Source organism: Lepisosteus oculatus, chromosome 11 (assembly GCF_040954835.1).
Source record: "Lepisosteus oculatus isolate fLepOcu1 chromosome 11, fLepOcu1.hap2, whole genome shotgun sequence".
NCBI lineage: Eukaryota > Metazoa > Chordata > Actinopteri > Semionotiformes > Lepisosteidae > Lepisosteus > Lepisosteus oculatus.
In genome coordinates, this window is record NC_090706.1 from 17,259,952 (window position 1) to 17,284,838 (window position 24,887).

Here is a 24,887-nt window from a genome sequence, read left to right on the forward strand (position 1 = left end):
CTTTCTTAATGGTGCCTTTGCCAACATTAAGTCTCCCGATTAAGTCTCCCGCTGCAAGAAAGCGGTCTTAAGCAAATAATGTAATCCAAGTGGAAAGGATGACCCATAATGCACAAAAGAGGCAGCACAGCATAGAAAAGACATGATGCAGTTATAGGCAGTTTCTGGGAGGGAGTTTTCTTTTTTGCTGTGACACCACACAGTCATAAGCTGAAGACACATTGATCCAGAACAAGAGGTCCCCACTGGGCTGTAAATTTCTTCACTGGCCAATGTGAGCAAGAGTAATGGAGTAGTAGAACAGTGATTTAAAGGGGAACAGCAGTCCCTCTTTCTCAAACCGAAATAAATTGACAGGATTGTGAAATGTTACAAATTCTGAATTTGAAGCACGAAATCCCAATCTTTGTGAAAGTCTAGTCGCCATGTGGTCACGGACTGCTGGTCCCGTCATGGGGGAGAGCTCGCGTTCAGGAGAACTGGAACATAAACTGGCCCCATTCTGCTCACAAGTCACCGGAAAGACCAAATTACAGCCATGTACGAGAGAGTATGTACAGATTGTGCAGCAGACATTTCACCTCAAAAATATTCCAATGTGATTTGCATGCAGTTAGCAAGTAATATGACACTGCTCATACCTGGAAATTTAGTCTATTTTGTGATATAAATTGGAGGTTTTACAAGTTGCTGTCTATATCTTTCTCTCACTGTGGTCTGAAATGCACTCATTAATGACGATTCTTTCTATCCCCGGAATATAAAAATAGTGCAGGAGTTCCCCTTTAATACCCCTATTCAGCCCAAAGGAGCGAGACACTGCAGCACCACAGCAAAGAGATCTGTGGCTGGATCACGTCTTTTCTTCAGTGTGGGATAAAGTGGTTCCTCTTCTCCTATATAAAGTGCTTTGAGATGTAAAACGTTATACAAACGCAGTATAATGATATTAACTCATAAACATTGGATTAGTTAAACTTCAGTGTGTAAAGACCAGTCCTCATTCCCCCCCCCCCCCAAGTTGGAAATGGGAAGTTTCAGAATTGGGATACCCTGCCTGTCACTTTGTTTTGTCCACCCCCACCACAGACCATGCACACCGAGCGGTTTAGATTCTTCCCCCAGGTCAGCTGAAAGAAAATACTTCCAGTGCTGCCATCTGCTAAGTACAAAGGCTGGAAATCTGACATCTGGGGAAAAGTGCTTTTTGTTAATTTCCTCCACAAAACCTGTTTTTACCTGAAAAATCACTGCCCAGGGCAAGAACACATGAGGTTATCTGCCAAGATGAGGGAGATGCAAGATCACAGATATTTTGTCAGGACTCCCTGGCTGGAGGAAAGTACTTTTCAAACTGCACTGGAACCACTTTTACTGCAATGGGAAAATACAAACTCACACAGTAGAGCCAGGTGAGGTGAAGTGTGTGGTGAAAAAACAGATGTGGAGCCTTCTTCAGCTCCAGAGAGGCCACCGACCCATATTGATTGTTGGGGAGCTCATTGTTTACCAACCCACGGATCTCACCCTGCTGTTCCTCGAAAGGGCATCAACCCCATCAGCATGGCTGGGTGGCTTGTTCCACACTCCCACACCCCTTTGTGTAAAGGAGTGCCAACTGTTCTTAGTTATAAAAGTAGTGGCATAGTTTCCATTTACGTTTTCATTTGTTTGTGTTTCACTGCTAATTTTCAAGACGTCCTCTAGGTTTACTTACGTTAGTAAACTAAGGTTTACTTTGAAAACTCGAATGCTTGTTCTTTGGTGCTCCCTATTCAATCGTCTAGGATGTTATATACATCGCGTACAGATGCTGACAAGATACTTCTCTTTTGGATTTAATCTGAATTTTTTCCTAGATTGATACAAAACAAACAAATCAAAATATATCTGCACTGCTGTTCTCCATCATATTGAGGTGCTGACTGATTAAGAAAGCATCTAAATGCCTGAAACACCCTATGAATGAGGAAGCCAATGGGTTAGAAGAGCAGTAAAAGGTTGAATCAGCTGTGAATGGTCACTGCAGCACCTTGACATAACATGAATGGGATGGGGACATTCGAGAGCAGGGAGGAAAAAATAGAGAGATGTGATGAATGAGGCTCATGGAAAGTTTTGAAGTCATGGGGCACAAAATTCCTGCAGAACCATGAACACCAACACAGAAACACCAAGGGGAAGGACGGAAATCCATTTTAACTTTGAAACAAACTACTTAAGTTCCGCTACTGGCAGTGAAAACAAGCGTTTTACACCAAGAAAGAACACCGCGAAAGGTTACAAACGAGAGGAGGCAATTCGGCCGGTCTGACTCATGTGGTTGCTCCATTTAATAACCGTTAAGAAATAAGAAAATGTCATCTCAGCTCAGTGCAGGGCCGAAGGAGAGCCGGGCGGGATCGTTGGCGTCCCACAGCTCCTCGAACTCCCGCAGGAAGGGTCGGACGAACGCGGCGTCCTCGGTGACCAGGACGTTCTCCTTGTTGCCCTGCACCGCCGTGGCCGTCCAGTTCAGGGAGCCGGTGATCAGCAGCCGCCGGTCCGCCACGGCGAACTTGTGGTGCATGTGGAAGTCCCCCGTCTCGTGCCTCACGGCGATCCCTGAGACACGAAGACATGCCAGAGGGTCAGAGCAGTAAGCCATATCACCCCACAACGCACAGCTGGCAGCCCACTGGAGCTCAGCAGGTGTGAGCCTGGTCAGTACCTGGATGGGAGACCCCCTGGGAAAAACTAAGGCTGCTGCTGGAAGAGGTGTTAGTGGGACCAGTAGAGAGCACTCATCCTGCGGTGTGTGTGCATCCTAATGCCTCACTGGAGTGACAGGGACACTGTACTGTAAAAAGGTGCTGTTTGGATCAGATGTAAAACCGAGGTCCTGACTCTTCATGGTCATTAAAAATCCCAAGGCGTTTCTTGAAAAGATTAGGAGTTACCCCGGCGTCCTGGCCAGATTTTCCCCTGGCCTTTACCCATCATGGCCTCCTAATAATCCCCATCTCTGAATTGGTGTCATCACTCTGTTCTCCTCCCCACTGACAGTGGTGAGTGTAGTGGTGCACTATGGCTGCTGTTGCATCATCCAGGTGGGGCTACACATTGGTGATGTTGGAGTGTTTAGAAAAGCACTATATAAGCGTAAGGATTATTATAAAGACCTGCGAGCTTTACTCCCCGAGATCAGAGCGCTCTTGCGCGGCGCAACTGCTGCCAATCCTGTTACAGAAGCCACGTCGCCCTCACTGAAACACTGTAGGACTCTCTTGTGCAGCGAAAGACACCCACCCCAGTCATGGGGCGTTGGGTGTTGCTCCGAGCCTGACCGAATCCTGGCTGGGCACGGCAGAGCAGAGCTACGGCCTGTTACAATGGCACTCGACAAAAAAAGCAAACACCCTGATGCTGATGGTTTACACATCCACCACACCGCGGGGATTAAGGGTCTACAGTTTGTCTTAGTTCAAATAGGGAGTTGTGTCAGTATGTGTAGGCTGCAAACGAACAAGAAAGGCTGATTCCATGCTGAAAAGAGAAGAAGCACAAATTCTTCGTGTGTCATACACACCTAAAGAAGGCTCCACAGATGAAACGTTGTTTCTTTTCTTCTCTTTTCAGCACAGAATAAACCCTTGCTTGTTCCTTTACTGTTTGGCATTACTGGTAGTGGGCATGCAAAGAGATCCAAGACCTTCACTTATCCAAAACGGCTTGGCTGAGGGGGCCAAAGTCTGCCCACGTGGATAAAGTGGAGGGACATACACATGCACAGACTGAAGAGGCCTAAGGGTAGAAGCTTTTGCTTACAGCTGGGATATCCCAAGTCTGGTTTGAGGGCTGCTTGTCTTTTCCAAACTACAGTTTCTAAATTCCATGTACTAAAGCAGAGACGTGCAATTCCACTCCAGGAGGGCCAGAAGGTTGCTCGCTTTCTATCCATCCGAGCCCTTGATCACCTAATCAAACTCATGATTTGCTTCACTGGACAAGCTGAAGCCTTTCCTTGTTCTCTAAAAGCCAGACATTTACAATGACCAAGAAAACCTGCTTTAATGATGGCCCTCCTGGACCAGGACTGGACATCCCTTGCGCATGGGGCCAGAGCTGGCTCATCTCTTCTGTTTGCACTCAGCTGGGAGTGGAATTTTCCAGCCCTAGGAAAGGGAGGTAGGCTGTTCTCTATGGGCCTGGTCATCCCCTCGATTGATGACTCTGGCGTCAAAAGGCCGGTGGGTATCCAATCACTGAAGTTTCAATAACGTCACAAGGCAGGACTCTCAAGGTTGCAGAACTCACAAGCATCAGCCAAAGCTCTGTCTCTCTCCCCCCAAGATTGAATTACTGCCTTGTGTTCTGTCCAGCTGTCCATTAGTGCTGATTTTATATCCTTAATTAAAGAGAGAGCAGGACAGAACAGCATCCAGCATCTTCATTTCCTATTCACAGAGCTTGTCAGCATGTATTTAGCATCAAGACATTTTTGTAATACACTCATGCAGCTAGTCCATTAACCCTAAGACTTCCTAGAACTTGTGTCTGATTAAGCCCACTGGAAAATAAATGGCTTTACTGCAGTGACATCTATCACTTGTGTTTGAATCAATTTCACTATAGCTAATGCCCTTAGCCTTGGAAGAAGGACAATATGCTGAAGAACAGGACCCCACAGTCTATCTATCTCAGGATTCACTATACTAAAATGGACCAATTGCCTTCCTCTTTTATAACAATACCCTGGTCCTATTGTACCCCCTCCCTGCCGTCTCTCCTGGTTTTTACTTAAACTGAGCTCTTAACCAGTAAAGCTGACTGGCTGCTTTAATTATCTCCTTTTTAATGTATCTGCACTCCATTCTTGGGTTCATGATCACCCTGCTGCAGGTGTACTGTTGTACACAGAACACTTTTCAGTCTCATCTCAGCTTGCTTTCCTAATGACTTCTGCCTTATCACTGTCTGAACAGCTCTCAACAACGTGCAGACACAGGCCAGAGTAACAGCGACACTCCGACATTAAGCATTCATTGATGGGCATGTTTCCAGTTCGCATTCCAGACACCTGAACGAAAGAAGTTCTGAAACCCACAAACCGGTACAGGCTTGACACATAATTATGTTTTCTTTTTTTTAAAGCTGAAAACATTTTTGGGGAAAAAAAACATCTTGGCAAGTTCAGTAGAGATCACATCATGCAAAACAGAAGAGACTTATGAAGAGCACAGTGATGGCCAACTGTGACCTTGGGTACCGTGGCCAATGGAATCCAATTTGCTGAGTATATTCAGTGGGTGCAGGTCAACTAGAGCATCCCAAGTTTACAGTGCAGCAGTGACCCCTGAGGCCTGCCAGACACTTGTGAGGCTGCACCTGTCCTCCAGCTGATCCTTGACCTCTGCCAGTGATATTCTGGGACGTCCAGAGGAAAAACCTAAGGAGCTGCCCTGCCTGCACACATTGTACAAGCTGCCTTGATCCGTTTTGTGCCAGGGGGTGGGGCAAGCCGAGAAAATGAAGGATTGCCTGCTACAATGTACACACCTTAGAGCCCGCGCCAGCGCCAGCTATTACGCCAAACAGCCAGACCGAGGGGTTACCTGCTTTACGGAGGGAGCCGATCTGGGAGCCATCGATAGCCATGTAGTCCTTGTCTGTCAGCACGCGGACCACTACCCCTTGCCGGTGCAGCAGCAGCACGGCGCGGCACAGCTCCTGGCTGGAGAAGGCGAAGATGCAGAGGTCCAAGGTGAAACGGGCAGACAGCAGGTGGCGCAGCAGGCGGGTGAAGGGTGTCTCCAGGCCATGGGGCAGTCGGCAGAGGCAAGGGGAGACCCTGGGATGGGGCTGAAAGAGGTGCTCAATGCAGGTGACTGTGGTGGGGAAAAACAGGACCTCTTTCAGGGGACGCCCAGAGCAACGTTGGCGCAGGCGGAAGTAGAGCCAGTTCAAGCCTTCCAGGCTCAGGATGGCAACCAATATCCCAATTCCCAACAGCTTCACAGAGTGAATCACAGACATCCTTACACTCCTTCTTACAGCAGTGCCTGGCAAGACTGTGGGGAACCTGGGGAACACAGTAGGACACCAGTGAGGTTAACTGTAAGGAACTTGGGGAACAGTGCAGTAGGACACCAGTGAGGCTGACCATGAGGAACCTGGGAACAGTGCAGTAGGACACCAGTGAGGTTAACCATGAGGAACCTGGGAACGGTGCAGTAGGACACCAGTGAGGCTGACCATGAGGAACCTGGGAACGGTGCAGTAGGACACCAGTGAGGCTGACTATGAGGAACCTGGGAACGGTGCAGTAGGACACCAGTGAAGTTAACCATGAGGAACCTGGGAACGGTGCAGTAGGACACCAGTGAGGCTGACCATGAGGAACCTGGGAACAGCGCAGTAGGACACCAGTGAAGTTAACCATGAGGAACATGGGAACAGTGCAGTAGGACACCATTGAGGCTGACCATGAGGAACCTGGGAACGGTGCAGTAGGACACCAGTGAGGCTGACTATGAGGAACCTGGGAACGGTGCAGTAGGACACCAGTGAAGTTAACCATGAGGAACCTGGGAACGGTGCAGTAGGACACCAGTGAGGCTGACCATGAGGAACCTGGGAACAGCGCAGTAGGACACCAGTGAAGTTAACCATGAGGAACATGGGAATGGCGCAGTAGGACACCAGTGAGGCTGACCATGAGGAACGTGGGGAACAGTGCTGTAGTAAGGATGATTGTGAGATCTCAAACATACTGGAAAGTAACGAGAGACAGGCAAGAGCTATAAAGGAAAAGAAAAGAAAAAGTTTTAATCCAAACTCATAAAATCTATTGTATACAGAAAACACCCCCCCCCCATTATTTAAACTTGTCACACATGTTTGGATGCAACTCTTTGATCCTGCTTTCATGTCCAGCCTGGGAACCTTTCTGTGTGGAGTGTGCATATTCCCTGCAACTGCAGTTTCTCTCACAATCTCCCATTTTCAGTTGGTAAAGTAGCACAGTGGTCAGCATCGCTGCCTCACAGGACTGGGGCCCTGGGCTCAATTCTGTACCTGGGGTGCTGTCTGTGTGGAGTTTGTATGTTCTCCCTGTGTTCACTTGGTTTCCAAGTGTCTGGCTTCCTCCCACAGTCCAAAGACATACTGGTAGGTGAACGTGGTCCTGGTGTGAGTGTGTGCATGCTTGTGTCTGTGACGGACTGGTGTCCCGTCTGGTATATGTGGGTGCTTGTTGCTTGCCAGAACAGGCTCCCCTGCAACCCTGTATTGGATAAAGGTTAGAAATTGGAGGGATGGATTCACTGTTTGAAGGAAGGTTCCACAAGCTGTCAAGGTTGACTGGCATTTTAGGACTGATCCTGTAGGCCAGTGCGCCTGCTGTGTACCCTGTGATGGGCAGGCAGGCACCTTGCGTCCCGAGCTGACCCTGACCAGGAATGAGCAGTCTCTCTGATGATGATAATACTGTTAATTTAGTGGAGCATGAAGAAGTCACAGTAAAAGTAAAAATACCTGTAACAGAACAGGCTGTCTTTCAGCAGGACCACCTAACCAACGTTCAAAGCTCGTACAGAAGTACGATAAATTATCATCTTCAATTTGGAGTTATTAAAAAACTGAAAAGTGAAACGAAGGCAAGATTAACAGTTGGAATGAATTTGCACAATACAGTATCCCCCCCCCCCCCAAAAAAAAAAAATATTTTATGGCGTAACTTTTTTTATGGGGCAGCATCCGAGATATCCTGAAATCGCCTCCTCCAAACTGCGCGCGAATCAGATTTTCACGTCAACAGGGGTACCCAAAACGAACGAACAGGACGGAAACTATCAAAAAATGTTGCAAAGGCAGATTACGGGTGAATATTGTCCTTTTCCTGGTCAAAATAATTTAGACTACAACGCGAAATAAGAAGCTTTGACAAACCTCGATCGTATCCAAACCGTCCAGAACGCGTTTCACGCAACACTGAGTGAACGGTTCATCCTCTCGCGAGAGAACGAGGAACACCTCGTCTAGCGAAGACACCTTTTGTTCTCAATAGACGGTTTATGAAAAACGTAAAAATGCTTGAGAACACGTGCTGTAGATGCCAAAATCAAACCCCATTCGTGCAAAATAATAAGACATAACGCCATTAATTTCGTTTGAAGTCAAATTGTTCACAGCAGTACGTGTATTGTTTATGAGGTTTCTTTATATTGTCTGCAGGTAAAACGGTAACACATTTTCTAAATTGAAACAGATTTTCCAAGCCCAAAAACGAACACTTTATTCAACAAAATGTGAGTGGCGAGATTACAATTTAAATACCTTTAATAACACCTACATGCCTACATACTAAACGTAATTAAATAATAACATTCTTCATATCCATTTATATTGGCATTTTCCCTCAAAACTATTCTGAATACTCACCAAAGCTTTCTTTGACGAAGTTACAGAAATACACAATGTGGATAAGAATCGTCGTTTTTAAATGTTAATGTATACTTTTAAATTACGTGATACCCCTTTAAATGCACCATAAACCGATTCTGTTTCCCAAATAAAAACTACAGAAAATGCAAAATACGAGCTGTGTTTCACTTCGCTAATATTACGACCGCCGGAGCATTTTTGCCTCACTAGTTCGTCATTCGGAGCCCACAGGTGATGCAGATTGCTAAAAACCCAGCGCCCGTTTTTAACTCGCATTTCAGGCCCTCTGCCGCCTACTTCAGCCCGGATTGTCATTTTATCTAGATTGCTGGTTTATTTGCCCCCGCAGTTAAGATGAGACGTCAGGTCCAGGAGGTATTTCAACATAATGGAGAAGTAATGTAGCATACAGCAATCACCAGTGTACTGCTCCAAATCCGTACAGTTCACAACGATAAAAGATCATTCTGAACTCAGAAAGCAATGAATCCTTTTAACTTAAGGTCCGGCTACTACTTGACAAGTGTCAGTGGAACTTTTCTTGACTGCTACTTGGTAACCATAATCAGAAAGCCCTAGTCCTGGTCATGTAAGGGTGTTCAAACCTGGTTCAGAGTGAATCCAGTTCCATTACAACTCTTAACGAGCCAAACCAGCTGGTCACTAGTTTAACCAGACCAATTTAACAGCTTCTCCCAGCACCGCAGGAGCTAAAAGAGACCTTGAATGGCTGCAGATGCACCGGCCCTCCAGGAACAAGGCTGTAGATCACATAACTTAACTATCACCAGAAGCTGGGTAGCCCCACTGCCTGATGGCTTTCTCTCCAGTTGAATTCTTACTTAATTTTACCGTATTTGAACTAGAAAGAATTTCAGTTACTAAAAAAAACGAGAATTTAAGATGCTTATAAAACATTGAATTGAACTTGATATCCTTGATGGTTGAAAAGCTGAAACCCATGTATGTTTGATTAAGCAAGTCAGTTTGATTTAGTAACAGAGCTGCGCTAGAATGAAGACAGACACTGGGGTGAGCATTCCTGGTCCTGGAGAGCCTGAACTAGCTTGATGGGACCAAGTTCACAGCTTCTCCCACTGCTGAGGCGTTGGAGAGACCTAGGAAACCTGCTGATACCTGTAGCACAACTGGGGACTCCTGCTTTAGATAAGCCACCTTAATAAAACACCACACGAGAAGTAGAAACAGCTTAGCGTGTTTATTGGAGAAAAAAATCTCTTCTTTCAAAAACACAATGGCTCCTGTGTGGCAAACACAACAAAACACTTTAACACTTTGCCACAGAAATTAAAACCCTGCTTTTAACGAGGGGGCTAGGATTAAAAGCAATTCAAATGTAAAACCCAGACTGTGCCTATAAGAAACTAATCGGTGCATCCCATAAAATGCTCATTCCAAACCTTTAAGGTCAGAAACATGTAAAATGTTAAATCCATTGTAGAACAGACCATTTCATACTACATAAAAGAATAAAAAACACATACTGAATATGTACCTCCATGCAACATCTAAGTCACTGGACCAATGCAGCAACATTGTAACTCTGTATTTCTCTTTTAAAGTAGACATCTAGCTGTTTTCTAATCCACTTATTCAGTAGAGGGTCATGGGGGTTAGCCAGAGCCTATTACACTAAACAACGAGGTGTAAGGCAGGACACACCCTGGATGGGACACCAGTTCATTGCAAGGCACACAATTTCCCACAAGCCGATTCACTGTCAGAAGTGGGACTCGAACCCACGCTTCCAGGGGAGACTGCGACCTTAACGCAGCACCTTAGACTGCTCTGCCATTCTGATTCGGTTTTGACAAGGCAGAGCAAGAAACAAGGGACTTAACTGGGGAAGTGGGGGGTGTTTTAGCTAGAGAGCAAGGGAGCTAAAACCGCTTCCTGCTGGGGCGGGCACTGACTGGATTGGTCTGTGGAGCGTGAGGAACACTCTCATCCAGCACAACAAAGAGCGGGAGCAAGGGATCCTTGCAAACCTCGGAGGCAGAAGGAAGTGAGGCATAGCCAGGTGGGGTTCCTCCATGTCAAAGGATTGTGGGCCATGGACACCCGTCACTTTGCGCTCCTGCCGAAAACCGGACTAACAGTTTCAGAGCCAGGACAGGTATTTGGAGACATGGAATGGGCTGCAACAAGTGGGACCACTCAGGAGGTTTGGAGGGACTTTGTTCAGCGAATCCAGCCTTAATGGCCACTTGCCCATTAAGTTCTTTGTAAGACTTGTATACTTTGCTGTAATAAATTATATTTTCATAAAATACACAGTACGGCTTTGGACTGTGGGCTGAAACTGCTGCAGCCGGAGGAAACCACAGCAACACTAGGAGAACATGCATACTCTACACAGATAGCACTCCAGGAATTGAACACGGGGCCCCATCCTAGGTAACAATACCACCCCTCTGTTAAACTACAATCAGAGACATACCTAAAAGCACAACAGCAGGACAGAGAGTATCTTTAACTTTGATGGAAATCAAAATTAAAGCCCCAATCCAGCTCCCCCCGTCCCGGGTTCGACTGCTCATAACAACATGAAATGGACCATACCGATATGCAAACAAGGTTCTATTCATTTTCTTTAAAAGGCACTTCTGCAGGACTGTGGTCCTTCATAATCAAGATGACATTTGCTTTTCTAGCTCAAGTCCTTACAAAATGTTGCAGTGTCTTAATAATGCAATAGATCATTGATTGCATAATTGAACCTTCAAATGGAAGATCCTACCCTCAGGGTCTATAAAAGGGGCACATTTTTTTGCTGGTTTTCTTTCCATCTGGATTGTTAATGACATTATTGCACCCAATCAGATAGTGTTTTACAGGTCTTAACGAGCTGCTTCATGGGAAGGTGCCTCTAAACTCAGCGCTGGAGGAGCATCTCTGGGGTCTCAGACGGTGCGGAGGTTGAGGGCCGTGTAGCAGAGGTTGATCCCGGTGCACAGCAGGCCCAGGAGGTTGCAGAGGGAGGAGAGCCCGTGGTAGCGGAAGAAGGAGGTCCTGAGGTTCTTGTACTTGGGGTCCTGCTCGCGCAGCTTGCTGTAGGCCTCCCTGTTGGAGCGCACGCCCACCTCGGCCCCCAGCCCGTGCTCCCGCTCCACCTCCTGCATTTGCAGCATCAGCTCGGCCACAGCCGGGCTGAACCACTGAGCGTTGAGGCCTGCCAGCACCACGGCACTGAAGAACAGGCCCATCTGGAGAGACAGCCAACAGGACACAGTGCGCGTTTGCAAGTCGCCCAGCTCAGGGGTAGCATAGAACAAGCTAACCAGCCATGTTGTCGAAGTTGATACACTGGCTTCTTACAAGACATGGCTGGACTGTATCCTCCAGTGAGGACAGAAGTCACTTCCTTGCACCAAGGGTTGTGGGAGTATGGAACACACTGCCCAGCTACGAAGCCAACAGCATCAACATCAATTACAAAACAGGCTCCTCTTGTTTCTAATTGTTCTTATGTGGCCCAGCCTGCATCTAAAAATCCATGCAGGGCTTAATTGGTCAGAATCATTCTTTGTATCAGATGCATTGATCACAGGATCTAGTAACAGCAACATAGCCTCTAGTTATGATTATTAATTATTCACTTAAGCAAATTACTGGGAATTGCATTGAAAGTCAGCAATTTGTTTACAGATATTTGCCTGAAAACATAATGTGGCTCATTCAGTTGTTAGTTGCTATTTGATCAAATTCCAGTCACCCCATGTTGCGGTGACAGGATTTGATAAAGTTAAAAAGCTGGATGGAGAAATTGATGTAGAGAGAGATGACCTGTACAAACTGCTGTTTAGGTTTTCAAAGCAGCTCAACGGGTAGGTTTAGATCACTCTGATCAGAGACTCTCTGGACTGCAGTTCATATCTAATGCAGCAAGATCCAACTCCCACTACTTGAGATGAGGTTTTATCTATACCATATCACGTGACTATTAGAAGAGTAGCAGTCAAGAGTTGTTGTTAAGGACATCCGGCTCTGCACGGTCAGAAATACAGGAGCTCTACATCCAGAATGCATCCAGATGCAGTACCAAAAAAACAAATCTTGGAAGTCTCAACCTATGTAACCTCAAGACTGGGAAAAAGGCTGGGAAAAAGGACCTGCAGGTAAATTGTTAACTTAAATGGCCACCATCCCATATCTTTTGGGAACATCATGACTGACCTTGGACAGTCACAGCTTGTTTTGTAGATTTAAAACACTTCAGATGTTTGTTTTTTTTAAAGAGTGTGTACACCTGTACAAAAGCAGGCCAGTAAAATCACCAACATTTTTACTGCACGCCATTACTTGAAAGAAAACAGGAGTGTTCAGATGAGATCAACTACATGGTGCTATAATGTGTTTAAAAAGACACACTCCGTGAAACTGATCAATAACCTGTTCCTGGTTGCTTTTGTCAAAGCCCAGCAGCCCAACCCCAGTGGGAGAAGGGCCGTTAGAAAGTTTTTAAGGACTGGTAACCGAGATGGAAGACAGAATTTTCCCAGCTGATAAAAAAAAATCAGATGAGATCTTAAAAACAAAAGAATGTAAAAGCCCAGCCCTTTTCAGATGTTTCAGTAATGTTGTGGTTGCTCTTTTGGCACATCAGGGCTATACAGTTTCCTTTTAAAAGGCTCTAAAAGGGAACACACAGCTGCTCTGCCTTTAATTAGCTAAGTAGCTGAAGAACCGTCTCTCCAGGGAGGTCTGCCTGACTGTGGCCAGGAGGAACTTTCTCACTGCACAGGGCAATCCGTCAGTTACACAAAGCCAATGAGACACGGCACTCTGGGTAATTACAGTAGCTAAGGGCAGGAAAGCTATCCCATGCCCCCTTTCTCACCTGCACAGCCTCGTGGGTATCCAGCAGTTCCCGGGGGTGGTAGACGGCATACACAGCAAGGTTGAGAAAGGAAGATCCAAGCAGGCCGTAGAAGTAGAAGGGGAAGAGTTTGCTCTGAACTAGGCCGAAGGTGTGCCGGGACACTCCTGCTGCCAGGACAAACCCTGCACAGAGACCGATCGAGTTCAAACATTTCAGCCGCCACCTTGGTTTCTCACTTTCAGTTTTTTTCTGCAGGGGGGCTACTCTGGTTTCACCCAAAAGCTCAGGCAGGGAACCAGGGAACGCAGGAACGGAATCGCTGGTAAGAAACCAGTGACGCTGGGTGCCAGCCTGCAGAGGACACCTTGAAGGCGTCATGTATAAGATCAGAGGAAAACGAGGCCACGTTTGATGAAAGAAGTGAAAAGGCAACCAAAGAAAATAAAGCATAGCTTCTATGTAACCAGTGACCTGAGACGGGTCTGTTTAATGGTCAGTCGAACCACACATGTTGTACCCCCAGCTCTGGTCCTGAAGAGCCCCAGTTCAGCTGGAACAAAGTTAGTTGAAAGTTAATTCACCGACTGAGGGCACTGGAATGCCCGCACAGAATGCTGCCCCACTTTTTTACTTTGAAACTGCGGATTTTCATAATGCAGTCGGATTTTTTGTCAGCACCACAAAATGTCAAATGTTAAGCAGCGGGACTTTTAAAAACTCTCCTCAGATCACCCTGGCCAAGGGTGTAATTCTGTTTGCACATTACAACACTTGATAATGATTCTATTATTCCAAACACGTGCTTGATAACATTTACTTTAAGATAATGACTGGATATTTGCTTGTGTGTCAAATGTACGATTTTGTGCGAGACTGATAAATTAAAACATTTCTCAAAATACAATGATTGGCTACCCACTGAAGTTAAGCAGGGTTGAGCCTGGTCAGTATGAGACCTCCTGGGAAGCTATGGTTGCTGCTGGAAGTGGTGTTAGTGGGACCAGCAGGGGGAACCCACCCTGTGGTCTGTGTGAGTCCTAATGCCCCAGTATAGTGGTGGGGACACTATACTGTATTGGATGCCGTCTTTCAAATGGGATGTAAACCGAGGTCCTAACTCTCAGTGGTCATTAAAGATCCCTGGGAATTTCTCAATAAGGGTAGGGAGTTATCCCAGTGTCCTAGCCAAATTTTCCCCCTTGGCCTTTACAGTGTCTCCAAATTGTCCCCATGTATGATTGGCTTCCACTTGCCCTATGATGGACTGGCGTCCCATCCAGGGTGTACCCTGCCTTGCGCTCGTTACTTGCTGGTAGACTCCGCATTATACCATACGGTGTTGCGGGAAGCCGGTTTGGCAAATGATAGGTCAATGATTATACAGTATTTATTGTATCTTAACCCTGTTATTATACCTCAGCAGGTTGATTCATACATTCCATGATAAGGCAAAACAAGTGTAAATACGTTTTATTATTGCATTAATAAAATTGTGCCTTTTATTTTTGTAATCTGCAATCAGCTTGTCCTCATATTGCCATTTGTTCCAACTGGCAGATTCTGATTTCTCAATTACTTATTTGAACACTTTTTGGGAGTCCTGTGTCAGTAACATCCCAAAGACACTTATTTTGTGGCATTAGGGAATAATCAGCTGAAAACAAGGACTTAGATCCCGGGGGGCTCTCCCCATCCCAAAGAAAGAGTGTGTGTAGTGTGGAAGCCTTTTAATTTATCAACATGAAAAGACTGAGGTAAAGTTCAGAGAGTTCACATTTTCTATGACAAACCTTCCAGATACTGTGCCCCTCATCAAAGTACAACACAGTGTCAAAAAAGAGGAACAATATATTCAATTTTCTGACAATAACAGCACACTGAACTGCACTCTGAATGGGAATGTTAAATAGCTTGAGCTTTTTCAGTAGAATGTGGCTGCTTGCCTTAACTTAGCACACACTTAGCAGAAATAGTCCTTTTATCTGGTTCTGCTTTCTAGAACTGTGAAACAGACAGATATATATAATAGTTCAGGTGGGTAGCTGGCCTCTCTTTCTGTCCCCTGCTCCCGCCTCTCACTCCTCCTCCCTCTCAACCTTTGTTCTCCCGCTACTTTACCTTTGCCTACTGCCCTGTCTCTCTCACACCTGAAGAAGGCTCCACGGCCGAAACGTTGTGTTCTCTTTCTTCTTTTTTTCAGCATGGAATAAACCTATTACTTGATATATATAATAGTTCAGGTGGGTAGCTGCGTCAGCATGCGTAGGCTGCAAAGGAACAAGTAATAGGTTTATTCCATGCTGAAAAAAAGAAGAAAGAACACAACGTTTCGGCCGTGGAGCCTTCTTCAGGTGTCACATGATATATATAATATTCATGTAGCCCAGAACATAGAAGCTTCTACTTACCCCTAAACTACTATTTACAGAGTAGTTCTCACATTTGGGATAACTATTCCAATATGGGCTCATTCCAGCACATCACTATCTGTCCCCAGCTCTGTGCTGCAACACAAAAGTAAAAGATGCAGCAGCAGGGAGTCCAGCGCAGCTCTCCCACACCCTGCCGGACTCACCTGCGACGAAGGTGACCCAGATCTGCATGCCCCAGGACACAGACAAGACCAGCAGGTGGAAGACTTTCACCAGCTCCGTGGGCTCCCCCTCAGTCGCCATGGCCGTCGTCCCTGCGGACCGGGACGAGAGCACACCTGGTCCGTCACAGCGGCGGGTGTCCCGCGGAGCGCCATTCCCAGTCCTGCTGGGAGAGCCCCCCCCGCCTGCAGCCCCTCACGGCCTAACTGAAGCCTCAATGGAACCAACGAGTGGCTTCATTGGAAGATTTGACTTTTTGTCTACTCCAAGACTTGACTTAAGACACCCAGTCGCTGGAAGGCAACCTCCAATATGTTCAAGAGAAAATATTAATCCTGTCATCAAGACCATCAAAGGGGAACTGCAGTCCCAATTTCTCAGTCCGGTTATTAAATCTTGGTAACAAATTCAATTCATTAATGTTACAGAAAAATGACACAAATTTCAGATTAAGCACAACATTATGAGTTTTGTGAAAGGTCTACAAGTTGTCATGTTGTCGCAAACTCGCTTTGAGTTCCTATGGATTGCGACGTGATGCAGCCTTTCCTGCTCACTAGTCACTGTACGATGTAATGTGATGTATGAGCAGGTAAAAATAGGGTGTGCAGCAGACATTTCACGGGAGAAATGTTCCCATGTGATCTGCATTCAGAGGTGACAAGTAGTATTTGTTGGCAAAACCGTCTCGAAGTCAAGAGCAATATTTCTACTGGATTAAAAGATAATTGTTTACAGTGCGATAGGACTGCTTCAGTTCACCAGAGGTTTTGTTGCCTCGCTCTAAATCACAGAACATGGTGCTGTGCATACCTGGAAATGTCATCTATTTCGTGATGTAAATTGGAGGTTTAACATATTACATGTGTACATTTTACTTTTATTGTCATGCACTCATCAATGCAGATTCTTTTCAAACCCAAAATATAAAAATAGCCTCGCAGTTCCCCTTTAAGCATCCAGTTGTGGAACTGAGAGCTGGGCTTGAGCAAAGACCAGCATGTGTGGGCATCCAACATTAGAATTAAACAGGGGCGCTGTAAAGCAGGAGATTGTTAATGGCCAGATCCGAAGGTATGAGCCCCAGCTAGCTTGCATGGCAGACGATGCCCAAGGGCCTGCCATTCCCAGGAGAATCTCAGGCAATCTGCTCCAACAAACAGCACTTCAGAGGAATGTTACAAACAGGGAGAGCCCCGTCTGGTAGTTAGCAGGTAATTGTTCAGAGGAGCTCATCCAGCTGTTTCTTGTAAGAAGCCAGAGCTTTGTCTTTAACAACAGCCTGTTCCATAATCCCACAGCACTCTGTGTAAAGAAGCTGCTCCTGTTCTCAGATTAAATGCACTGCTACCCGACTCTCTCTTATGACTGTCTAGTGTGTCCTCCCTGCCAATACTGAACAAGTCTGCTGGGCTGATGTTGTCAGCACCTTTGAGGGTCTTTCGTACTTGGATCAGGTCCACCCACTTGTTCCTTTTTCTGCTCCCAGATTAAAACCGTTCAGGTCTTTCCCCAACCTGAGTAAGAGCTTTCCTTGAGGCTGGGAAAGTGGCTGGGCAGTGTGTTCCAAACCTCACCTCCCACCTGTTCCCATAACCTTGCCATGCACCGCCATAAAAATAAAAGGGCGGTGTAGTGGGACTGTGGCTGGGAGGTTGCCAGTTCAAATCCCACGGTTGGCAGAGGAATCCTACTCCGTTGGGCTCCTGAGTAATTGAGCCCTGAACCTTAGCTGCTCCAGGGGCGCCGTATAAATGGCTGACCCTGTGCTTTGACCCCCAGCTTCTCTCCCCGTCTGTGCGTCTCATGGAGAGCAAGCTGGGGTATGTGAAAAGACAACTTCCTAACGCAAGAAATTGTATATGGCCAATAAAGTGATCTTATCACTCTCACTTTCCGGTTCAAGTCACAGAATGTGAGGCACCTTCGGACACACGGAGTGACCGTGCCAAAGCAGAAGCGCTCCAAAAGAACATAGGAGGACTTTTTTTCCCCACCCTTCTGAGCTGCTGAGCCAAGACGCTTGCAAAGGAGGTGGATCTCGGCGGGGTTGGGAGGATTATACACTTTGAGCGACTCGAGAAGCCTGCTGGGGTCCCTGCTGGTGCGTTTGTGTGCCTCTCGTGCTGACACATGCCACACACACACGCCAGCCCTATCTGAAGGGGACACACGGGGCAGCAGTGCTGCAAGGCTCAAGCACACCTGACAGCTCCTGATTACAGCCATTTCTGCCAGGAGAGAGCCTGACCTCCCGGAGATAAGAAACTCAGTTTCTCCCGTGATCACGACCAGCAAAGCGCCTGGGGATGCGGACCACGAAAACAGCTGTGTGCGTGTTGTGAACAGGTACCGTTCTCTTAAGGTGCAGCCTCGACTAAGGTGGCAGCGTGTTGCCTGAATAACATGGGACAAAACCAGCTGTCTTCTGTATTCAGCACAGGCTTGATGGAGGAACTGAGTATCTTCAGTCTTGAGCAGAGAAGACTACATGGACAAGTACAAGAAATCAGAGGACTTCTTCTGGATGAACAGCCAAACACAGGCCAGAGGACATGAGTGAAAGCTACAGGGAAGAGCATTAGAAGCTGAGAGCAGGTAGCAACAATTTATACAAAGGGTGGTGGGAGAGTGGAAAAAGCTGCCCAGCCATTTTGCTGGAGCCGATGCGCTTATTTCCTCATTTACTTCAAGAAACAGCTGGATGAGATCCTGCATAAATTAGCTATGAACCACCACACGGGCTAGATGCACTGACTGGCCCCCTCTCGCTTGTAATCGATCCGAATAACTGCTCTTTGTTGAAAGGTGCACGTGTATTTTCGCTGTCGAACCTTTACTATCTTCTAAAGGAAAACGACAGTTTGAATGGGCGTCTATTCGCCTTTCAAAAGGAAAGCTCCGTCAGCCCAGACCCAAACAGAGCGCAATGTTTATTAGCAAAGGCAATGAATGCAACGTATACGTGAAACCGAGCGTCGCAAAGCTGAGTCAGCACGACACCGTTGCAGTCACTGTAAAAAAAATGTGGTTTCTCTTCAGTAACAGAAACGGATTAAGTTAGGCTTAGTGATTTAACAACAACAACAACAAAAATCATTTTCCTGCCCAGTTTCTCGTGTTAAAATCCTAACAACAACGCCACCACCACCGAGAGGTCGCATTCCGTTGTTCTAAAAAACTCAGTTCAACAGGCTCAGTTATACACTTTTTGTGTTGTGGTCAATATTACTGATTGGACGGTTGCCTTACGGTTGCCTTTGGTTTGGAAGAATTCCGGGTCAGTATGGACTTTGAGTTCCCTGAACTAGATCACAAATTGTTTGGTGCCATTCGAATCTTACGTTTACAGTTGTCAACTGGTCATTTCTTAATTACGGGCTACACAGTTTTGGGTACACTCTACGTCAAATTATTAGAAAGGCATACGTGATCTGTCGATTTTTTTTAACTCGCAGGATAATAAGGCGCCTATCCCGACAGCTAATGACAACCGAGTCCCTCGGATAGGAATAAAATTAAAATCAGAAACGAAACTTTGCAATACATCTGCGTCTAATTCCTCTTGGACACACTGTTATCAGACTGATAACATTTTTAATTAAAAAAAAACGTTTAAAAACGTGAGACAATTGACAATCCAACCGTAAAATAAAGGAGCAACTGAGTTTAACAGAATACTTACCAGTCCTTTGTAAACTTATAAAAATGTCTTTCTTTCGTCGGCAGAAGTCTTTTAAAGATATAAATTGGACATTAAACTGCAGGAGTCGTGCCCGCGCACCCTCACCTACTTCAACAATAGGACCCTTACCCCCCCGCCGCCTTCTAACATTAACGAATCAAATCTCTTTAGATTGAATATTAAACAGAGCCGTTCTTCACAGGAGCCAATCATACACGTAAACAAATTTCTTAATATACATAAACACGTCCCCCTCAGGTATGCCATACGGTGGCTCGTAGGACTCAGACTTCCTCTTTTCCAAAACGTTTTTTCTTTGGCTTTGTTTCCAGAAGTATTACAATTCACTATTCTTGCTTCTCCACGTTCTTTAATTTAGGTCAATGTCGTCTAGCTCCGGTCCTGGAGAATCTGTCTGTGTACGTAAATACAACAACCCCTGGAAAGCGGGAAGAAGTTGATAAACTGGTTAAATTAAACTAGTAACGAGGTGGGATGACCAGTACGCTGACTGAACCGCACTGATTCGAGACTATGAAAACATTTCAGTCAGCTGGACCCTTAATCGCGGAGTATTAACAAATGCCCCATCCACGATGGTGAAGCAGATTCAAAGGGATCGTCTCTGTGGGCGAGAGCCTTGGATTCATAAATTAGCGCAACCCAATGAACGAGATGGATCTGAATGGTCTCCTCTCTCTGCAACGTTTGCCTATCAACTTCTGTTCTTACCATCGTTTAATAGCGATGGATTTGTTAGTGCGCTCCTTAAAACCCTGCTGATAAATGTAGTTTGTTTGTTGACTCTGTGCTCCAATATACAGGGCATACTAACGCTTGAATAATATTTTTTTAAATGCTACAGCTGAATATGCTGTGCTACAAAACAAATAAGAAACCCTTTACTGGGATGATTACTAATACTGTATTACTAATACAAGTGACAAACTCTATTGTACAGCAAAGCGACATTTTTTAGCAGGAGCAATGCCCTGGAGGTAATAGTTTTACTTTCAACGAGTCTAAAAAGCGTATTCTTGTTGTGCACGCCGTGTTTCCCAGGCATAATATACATCGTGGATGAAGCAAACATCTGGATAATGTGCAGCCCATAAGCGAGACCACGACCTGAGTGCTTCTTTTATACATCCCAGACACACAGTAAGCAAGTTCACCGTTAACAATCACCCACATCAACACTTGAGGTCGCAATCGGCTCTCGAAACCAGCAGCGCGAAGGTTTTCACTGGAAAACAAAAAGGGAAGAGGAATCCAAAATAATCGACAGGTCGAAGCGCCAATCAGAACACAGATGGTTTTACCAAGGTGACCAATCAGATTAAAGGTTTGGCGAAGACTTCCGGAATCAGATGTAGTTTCCTGTTTGTGGAGGCTGCGTGTGTTTGGGAAGATTAGGTAGACGTGATAAGGTAATCACTTTTTTAATTACGTTAATTGTTTTTAAAAAATGGCTGTCGTCGACCACGGCGTTTAATTAAAGAGCGAAAAAGTGTAAATAGCTAAACTAGGGAACGAGGGTGAGTAATATGTGATCCCCAAAGAATCGCAGCTGGGGACTTCACGACGAGATAAAAAACACCATGTGAGCGGTTTTAGATTATGAGCTTTAGCAATTAATTGTTCAGTGAAATTATCAATTCAGTTGTTTCCTTATTCAGTGGTAAGTAATGCGATGGCTCAAATTATTCTACATGGTCGTTAGGTCGCACAGCTCCTGTGGAAAGTGCTGAAATGTTTAATGAGTTACTGCAGTTTAATCTTTGAAATGAGCGCAATTTACAAGGCTTTTCTTCCGTTGTGGTTACCTAGCAGACACTTAAAGACGAAGCTCGGGCGATTACGTAGAGCGTAGAAACATGAAGATACAATAAATCCGTCGTTAAATTCTTTGTCATATCCGGACAACTGTTTTTTTTTGTTGGGTTCAGTCGGATTTCGTTTTTCGCTTTTGGGGTTCGTGGAGTATCGGTTGCAACAGCACGAACCGTATCTTACTGTGTTGAGGCAGAACGAGTTTCGCCCTGTTTTGTAGGTAGTAGAGGACACGCTTTTCAAGTTGTGCTTCCACAGTTCTGGATACAGGGTGTACCCACGCGTCACAAATCTCCCAGATGATCCCCTTCTCTTTCAAAACATCGTGGGGGAAAAACTAGGATGTAATGGATAAAGAGGTATTGAAGAGTGCAATAGTTTAATGATGGGGCCCAGAGAAAACTGGGGTTCATCTATGCCTTGACGTATAGGCGAATCATTTGATAAATTCCTCTGTTCTAAAAAAAACGTGGGAGACCACTTATCTCGCCTACCATTAATGTATTGTGTTGTGTTAATGGGGTTGGCAAATGGGGAGTTTAGGAACCCCGATATTGTCGTTATAAGGGAAGTTTGAGGCTGGTGGGGTTCCTGCCTTTGCTGTATAAAAATTGCCCAACCGATATTCGGCTCTTCTCAAGCCTAAATCGTGGCTCCCATCTTATTTCCAGTTACTAAATGGTCAAATTAATTCTTTGCCTGCAGTGCTTCTGACTGGGCTCTGATCTGTTTTGCGGGAACAGTTTCTTTACTGAAGTGTTTGAAGCACCCAGCTGTTAAAAATACTTATTTTTTTCAATAAAGAAAACAAGTCTTAAAAGTAAAATAAGCTAAGACTTAATTGTAGACAAAGTCAAAGTAAGAAACCAGGTTAAACGCCTGATGGACTTGGGACAAAAGCCCAAAGATGCTGAGATTCTGTGGACTGGCCTTGTCTCACTTCCTGCTGTCCCCGATTGGGACTTCCTGTGCTCAGCCTCGCATGCTGATTGTCTTTTCCGCCCTCCAGGTAGAAAATGGGCCGCCGCAAGTCGAAGAGAAAGCCCCCTCCCAAGAAAAAGATGACTGGAAACCTGGACACTCAGTTCACCTGCCCCTTCTGCAACCACGAGAAGTCCTGTGACGTGAAAATGTAAGGATCCGCATTACTGCTGGGGGGCCCAGTCCTAGAGTGTCTTAGATAGGGTCCCTGAGTGAATGACTTGTCAGGAATCATTTTTAGAGCAAGTATTTATTATGCTTCAGACCATCCCTTTTTTTTGGGTGCAGCTTGGAGGTAAGGTAGGAAATTTGTACTTGCGTGCAGCTTTGGAAAGGTTATGTGTACACATAACAGGGGAGCAACTTAGCAAGATGTTTTGACAGTCTTCTTGCTCACAAGTCAGGACACTACAATCCAAGGGGTTGCCCTTGATTGAGAGACAGTCAATAATTAACGTTGATGGATCTCATATACCGAAGAGTGTAATAGTGTACTAGTGTGTCCTCGTAGAGAAGAACAGTGTCTTAAATGGAGATGTACAGACATGTCTTCTCGGGGGCTCTGTCTGTGTGCATGCTTCTGGATATCTGTATTTTTTTTCTCTCTGTCACAGGGAACGAAGTAGAAACACCGGGATCATATCCTGTACAGTTTGTTTAGAAGAGTTCCAGACCCCTATAACCTGTATCCTTTACAAACACCTGCATCTGTCTGTTCTGTGCTCTACAGGAGCTGGATAGTCTCTTTTGCCAGTCTGCACGGGATACACCAGTGCAGAGAAACTCTGCCACCTTTTAAATCCAGCTGGAGTTAGAGTAGATAGCGGTTCTCCTATCCTGATCAGCAGGTTGACAGATTGTAGCATCATGACTGAATCGGAGATCGAAGCTAGGAGACTAGGTGGCACTTTGAGTAAGGAGAAGTACAGGCTCCAGCTCTAACACAAACCTTGCTGTGTGTCAAACTGCCAAGCCTCCTTGTACTCTTCCTTCACATGAGAAACAGATCAGGTTAGAAGGGACTTTAAAAGAGTAGGTGCTGATGTTCAGTTTGTCCCTTAATTTCATTCATGCTCCGTGTGCAGTCTATATTCTCTTGAGGTTTGGGCCTGCGTCATGTCACTAGCTGTGACTGGGTTTCCCCAGTTGTACTCTCGACGGTAAAGGTAGGATCAGTAGGACAGGGACTCCTGCCTCCTTTTGTTTGAAATATACAAAAACCACAACTGTACCATGATGGTGTCCAACAAGAAATAGTAGGCTACCTGACTGGCATCCATCCAGTATCAGATATTCCTTAAGAGGATTGCATTAGACCTTAATTAACTCAACAAGCTTATCTTCTGGTGGCGAGAGAAGCCTGTGAGGCATCAGTCAGTTCCTATTTTCTTACCAGATTTCTACATCTGGAATGGGAGGGGGAATAAAATCAGTCCATTTCTTTAACGATGTCATCAGATCTCTCGGAACCTGTGGATGTGTACAGCGATTGGATAGACGCCTGCGAAGCAGCCAATCAGTAGCAGGCCCTGGACGAGGGGGTGTGTCCTGAAAAAAGGAACTGTTGCAGAGCTCTGAATTTCAGTCTGGGAGAGAGATTCACAGATGATTATAAAACTGAACTTGTCAACTGGGGTTAATAACTTGCCCCTGACCTTCAGTTGTTACTGTAAATTCCGCTCTTGCCTGTGGCTCTGCAGGACTGGATTCAGCCAGTAGCGAACTAAAAAGAGTTTTGAGGAAACCATGGCTTAACAGCCATTTACTGTAGGCAAGCCTTGCAATTTAGAATGTTTTTACAAAGTTCAAATTCTATATTTTCTGTAAATGAGGTGCTTTTGATTTTTGGTAATTCCATAAAATCAGCCAAATTGTGTAATCATTAGTTTCTCTTAAGTCTTAAACAAAATGCATTACTTTTACTTTTCTTTTGTATCTCTGAATTACCTGTGAGTGAATGGTCCATTTTCATTTTTTTAAAGATGCCTTTTGTCTAGAGAGGCTCATGCAGACTCATTGGTGGCATTTACCATTACCATCAACTTAAGTACAGAAAGTGAAATATGAGTTTTCTTTGTGTGATAAACAGATGTTGAATAAATTATCTTCGCAATATGAAACAACTGATTGTCAGATCATGATGTAGAATAGTCTTGTACCCAGTGCTTTTGTATACACGAATGATCAGCGCTGCTGGACTGTAATGTTAAACTGTGGAAGCAAATCTAGGACTATTCTGAATTTAAAAACCCACAGCTGATTTTGTACAGAAATTACGTGATTAAAGGGGATTGGAGTTTTTAGTTTATGACTCTGTTGTGACAGATGAAATTTGACCAGCCTCTGCCTATGACGACAATTAGCAGATCTAAAAGCTGCTTTAGCTCATTCCATGAACAGGTAGTGTGTATGGCACCTGCTTCTCAATTATTAAACCCCAGAGTTTGTAATCAGTGAATAAACAAGCTCAGGAACACAGGACACGCCTTGGTTGACCAGGGCTAGAACTGTCCAGTACACAGTACCA

The 24,887-nt window shown here is 45.3% G+C and overlaps 3 protein-coding genes across 10 annotated transcripts; 1 reads left to right on the forward strand and 2 right to left on the reverse strand.

Moving 5' to 3' along the window:
• Nucleotides 1-2,304: 2,304 nt before the first annotated feature.
• pld6 (phospholipase D family, member 6) lies at nt 2,305-8,028 on the reverse strand. Of its 6 annotated transcripts, XM_069195848.1 has the most exons (5): nt 7,930-8,011; nt 7,719-7,829; nt 7,516-7,619; nt 5,595-6,061; nt 2,305-2,604 (listed from the first exon to the last, which is right to left on the reverse strand). In XM_069195848.1, exons 4-5 carry the CDS (start codon nt 6,013-6,015, stop codon nt 2,366-2,368), a joined length of 660 nt encoding a protein of 219 aa, XP_069051949.1. In that variant the 5' UTR covers nt 6,016-6,061; nt 7,516-7,619; nt 7,719-7,829; nt 7,930-8,011; the 3' UTR covers nt 2,305-2,365. The 6 variants fall into 6 exon arrangements, with proteins under 6 accessions (XP_069051949.1, XP_069051947.1, XP_006631688.1 ...); XM_069195846.1 differs by lacking the exon at nt 7,930-8,011 and having other exon boundaries at nt 7,719-7,922; XM_006631625.3 differs by lacking the exons at nt 7,516-7,619; nt 7,719-7,829 and having other exon boundaries at nt 7,930-8,028.
• Nucleotides 8,029-9,624: 1,596 nt separating this feature from the next.
• Nucleotides 9,625-19,688, reverse strand: tmem205 (transmembrane protein 205). Its single transcript, XM_006631493.3, has 4 exons — nt 19,547-19,688; nt 15,843-15,953; nt 13,286-13,449; nt 9,625-11,651 (listed from the first exon to the last, which is right to left on the reverse strand). The coding sequence occupies exons 2-4, from the start codon at nt 15,940-15,942 to the stop codon at nt 11,349-11,351; spliced, it is 567 nt and encodes a 188-aa protein (XP_006631556.1). The 5' UTR covers nt 15,943-15,953; nt 19,547-19,688; the 3' UTR covers nt 9,625-11,348.
• A 1,186-nt stretch (nt 19,689-20,874) lies between these two features.
• elof1 (elongation factor 1) lies at nt 20,875-24,668 on the forward strand. 3 transcript variants are annotated; one of them, XM_006631494.3, is made up of 4 exons: nt 20,875-20,976; nt 22,389-22,511; nt 22,975-23,045; nt 23,819-24,668. In XM_006631494.3, the coding sequence occupies exons 2-4, from the start codon at nt 22,396-22,398 to the stop codon at nt 23,881-23,883; spliced, it is 252 nt and encodes an 83-aa protein (XP_006631557.1). In that variant the 5' UTR covers nt 20,875-20,976; nt 22,389-22,395; the 3' UTR covers nt 23,884-24,668. The 3 variants fall into 3 exon arrangements, with proteins under 3 accessions (XP_006631557.1, XP_015204612.1, XP_015204611.1); XM_015349126.2 differs by lacking the exon at nt 20,875-20,976 and adding an exon at nt 21,111-21,227; XM_015349125.2 differs by lacking the exon at nt 20,875-20,976 and adding an exon at nt 21,397-21,738.
• The last annotated feature ends 219 nt before the right edge of the window (nt 24,669-24,887 follow it).